Source organism: Pyxicephalus adspersus, chromosome 8, assembly GCF_032062135.1.
Source record: "Pyxicephalus adspersus chromosome 8, UCB_Pads_2.0, whole genome shotgun sequence".
NCBI classification, from domain to species: domain Eukaryota; kingdom Metazoa; phylum Chordata; class Amphibia; order Anura; family Pyxicephalidae; genus Pyxicephalus; species Pyxicephalus adspersus.
In genome coordinates, this window is record NC_092865.1 from 69,839,836 (window position 1) to 69,843,740 (window position 3,905).

Genomic DNA, 3,905 nt, shown 5'->3' on the forward strand with positions numbered 1-3,905 from the left:
GTGGATCAATTCACCCAAGTCTTGGCAGGACCTATTCTGCCACTGCTGAATGTAATCTGCCAATTCTTCATCCTTACAGTTCACTATGGCTGGTGGGAGTGCTGCAGGAGGCTTTTGGTGCCACCAATGAAGATATCATGGGTTTAAATAAAATGCCAACTCCAGTCAAATTGCAATTTTGAGTAGATCGAGACTGGGCTGCAACCTCTTTCATGTTTTAATTCCTGTATGTGTCCCAGTCTTTTCACACAAAATCTTTTCAAAGTGGGCACAGTTAAGCATGTCATGTATTAATTACCGTCTGTGAGGGGGCATTTTCCTCACTTAAAAAACCTTCTTAACTTCCCCCACAGCCTGAATATTGTAGCTGTTAAATTACTGTTATTTGAATTAAGTGCTGCCCATTGACACAGCGGCCTACCTTAAACAGTATTCTGAAATTGTGTGTAGTCTCAGAAAGTGAAGTCTGCTACCCTGAATTATGTTGTATTCTAAGAAATAATATCCACAGCAAAAATGAACACTGAATGATATTAAAACCCACCTCTGAGTTCTGTGACCTCTATAAACACACTCAGTCTATGGCTTATGTGTAATCAGTGTACACTCACTAAAACTTTTCTGAATCAAAATGTTCTTCAATACACAGCAGGTAGCACACTGTCCCTTGTAGAATGTGTAGATAGCATGTAGGACATTGTGCAACAGCTGTACAGACTATTGTCATTTCAACATTTTGTGAATAATATTGTTTTGAATGAGCTCTGCCAATAAAATTAAGGGTATAGTTGTCAAAAAGCACTTATGAGTCATGTAAGACCTGCGTTGTTACTATTATACAGTATTTATATAGCGTCAACATATCACGCAACATATCACGCATATAGCGCTGTACAAAGTCCATAGTCATGTCACTAGCTGTCCCTTAAAGGAGCTCACAATCTGTCATATGTCATTAATACAGTCTAAAGTCAATTTAGGGGAAAGCCAAATAACCTGACTGCATGTTTTTGGAATGTGGGAGGAAACTGGAGTACCCGGAGGAAACCCACACAAACTCCACGCAGATATTGCCCTGGCTGAGATTCAAACCTGGCGCTGCAAAGGCCGGAGTGCTAACCACTGAGCCACGGTAGCAAGGCCCCTACAGGAAGGACAAGGGGTACCTTTGTACCAGGCTCTGATCAAAAGAGCTTGACTGCTGCAGTGCTGGAACATTAGGACATAGAGGAGGGAGGCCAAGGAAGTGTACCTAGGATGGGGCCCAGAAATTTCTGATGGTGGCCCTGCATGGAGAATCCTGTAAAATGGTGTGTATTTCTATTTTTCATAGCTAGAGAGAGATTCCACACAAAATGAAACTATTATTATTATTAATAATAATAATAATAATAATAATAATAATGTTAACAACATCATTGTTAACATTAACATGAAACCCAACAACACAAATGTAATCCATTGCAGAATACTTGGATGCAGTAGATGCATTCAGATTTTTTACATTTATTTTCACCTAGTGACCCTGATTGAAATGTATTTTTTACCCCAGGGGCAACACACAATCAATGCACTGTATCTGTTGAACAGCAACATGATTGCCCTACTCCACTTCCATCATTTTCATTACTTACAAGGGAATAATATTTTTCATAAAAGATTGGTGGGAAGACTCATACAGACTGTGCATACATAAGTTGCTCCAAATTACAATTCACTGAAGGTACAAAAACACTATAAGATTGTCAGGTTCAGATTTTCTGTACTTGCAGACAATGTACTTAGTCTACAAAACGAAACTAAAGCAGCCACCACATTTAAAATCTATTTAGCTGTAATGCATTACAATTTTGTTTGAGATTAGGCTGTACATTAACAAATGAAACAAAGACAATCAAAAAAGAGCAGATGATGACCTTTAATGAAAACCAAAAATGCCAAAAATTAGTTGACCCAGAAATAGAAGCATCATAACATATGGCGAACCACATTTTTTTACAAGTTTCTTTACAGTAGTAGTAATTGGCGAAGATTACTCTAACCTGCTGCATGAATGTTGGCCAGCCCTACAATACTTTACAATATAATAAAAAGAAAAATGAAAAGGAAAATAGGGTTTTTGGCTAAATTTTTATTGCAGGGGTGTGCAAAGAACTAATCTAACAGAGGTCCACTAGTCTTGAAGTATGTACTAAGGAGTTTTCATAACAATCATGTTAATTCTAGTTATTGTGATTTTAGGATTAGAGGGGGTGCACTGAGCAGATCTTTGTATGCAGACATCCATGATCTCTATGGAACAGAGAATGTGAATGTAGTCATTATGGAACAAAAAATTTTCACCATTTTTAACTACCTTTAATGGTCCCACCTCCCCTGAGGATGGCTTTCTGGCGAAACGCGTTGGGCTAAATTGGACCTCCTTTTTGTTAGCTAATGAATTTCCAATAACTGGAATTAACATGTTTGTTATGATTACTCCTAGGAAAATACTATGAGACTAGTGGACCTAGTGGACTCCTGCAATAATGTTTTTATACAGGAGTCCACATGGACCAAATCCTTATCGGTCGTTGGGCTGCCTCACTGACCAATATCATGATGTACGAGGCATGATAGGACTGGGCTCTATTTATAAAACAGGCAATCTGACATTCCCTTAAAGGTTCCCTGGTGAGAATTAGTTACTGCCATTGAAACACATAGACATGGAAGATTCCCATGAGGGAATGTCAGATTCCCTGTTTTATAAATAGAGCCCAAAGGGAGGGATATGCCAATAAGATACAAATCCAATCACTTAAACGTGCTGTTTTTATTAACTTTTGGTTATGCTTTTTTTTCAATTGTAAGATTGTAAGTTTAGTTTGAATTGCTCGTGTTTGTGGCAGTTTGAAGAGCACTTACAGAAGTGATAGGGGAAAAGGGGCACTATCCTAATTTCCTAACCTAATTTCCTAATTACCTTTAATTTATAATGGCTTGAGCTTATATTTCTGGCAGGTTTTCTCTACATTACCCAGAATACAGTAGTAAAGACTGAGCTGGTATATGCGTTTTCCTATATATGTGGAGGAAACAAAACACTTAATAAAGTGTAAAGTTAAACCCCAGCCAGGACTTTTTTTCAATTGAAGATAGAGTGGGAAAATCTGTCAGCTTTTTCCTCACTGCAGAGGTTTTCCATCACCTCTGTGACACAATATAAGGTGAGGGAAATGATAGGGACAAAGGCACCGTTCCTTCCATACATAAATATATATATTTATCTTGGCTGGAGTCCACCTTTAATTAAAAAACTTGCAAAGTACATTAACCAGTAACAAGCAGTCAACAAAAATATATATCATTTTAGTTCTGATGTTACTGCTTACTGTTTGATTGGGTCATCATGTTGACGGTATCCTTGTACAGAAAATTCTGACACATTTTTTCACATCTCTTTTTAGGTAATTTTAAGGGAGTCTGCAAACAGATTGACCACTTTCCAGAGGATGCAGATTATGAAGCAGACACTGCCGAATATTTTCTCCGTAAGTGCACTGATTTGTTTGCTTGCTTGTTCACATAAGTATATTAGAACTAAACTGTGTTTTATAAACAGAGTGCAAAGCATCAAGTTCAATTCAAATGGAGATATTGCAATAAAATACAAAATTCACTTTTAATGTCTGCACTTCCTCAACTTGTAACAAAAATCACCCACTGATAGTATGACTAAAAGGGCTTCTCATCTCACCTCTGTCATTACCCATGGAAGCTAGGCCAGGGACACCTAAGTTTTTTTCTGTGAACATCCTGGGGAATACATAACCTAGGGAATCCCAAGCCAGATCCTAGGAAATACAAAACCCAGGGAATCCAAGGCCCGATCCTAGGGAATACAAAACATAGGAAATCCTAAG

General features: G+C 37.9%; 1 protein-coding gene across 1 annotated transcript in view; it reads left to right on the top strand.

Annotated features, from left to right (window-relative positions):
• The window catches only part of CACNG2 (calcium voltage-gated channel auxiliary subunit gamma 2), an 86,672-nt gene that overhangs the window by 67,872 nt on the left and 14,895 nt on the right, over positions 1 to 3,905 (top strand). Inside the window, exon 2 of the mRNA XM_072421077.1 lies at positions 3,450 to 3,533. Within this exon, the coding sequence (XP_072277178.1) occupies positions 3,450 to 3,533 (84 nt within the window). The remainder of the gene's footprint in view (positions 1 to 3,449; positions 3,534 to 3,905) is intronic.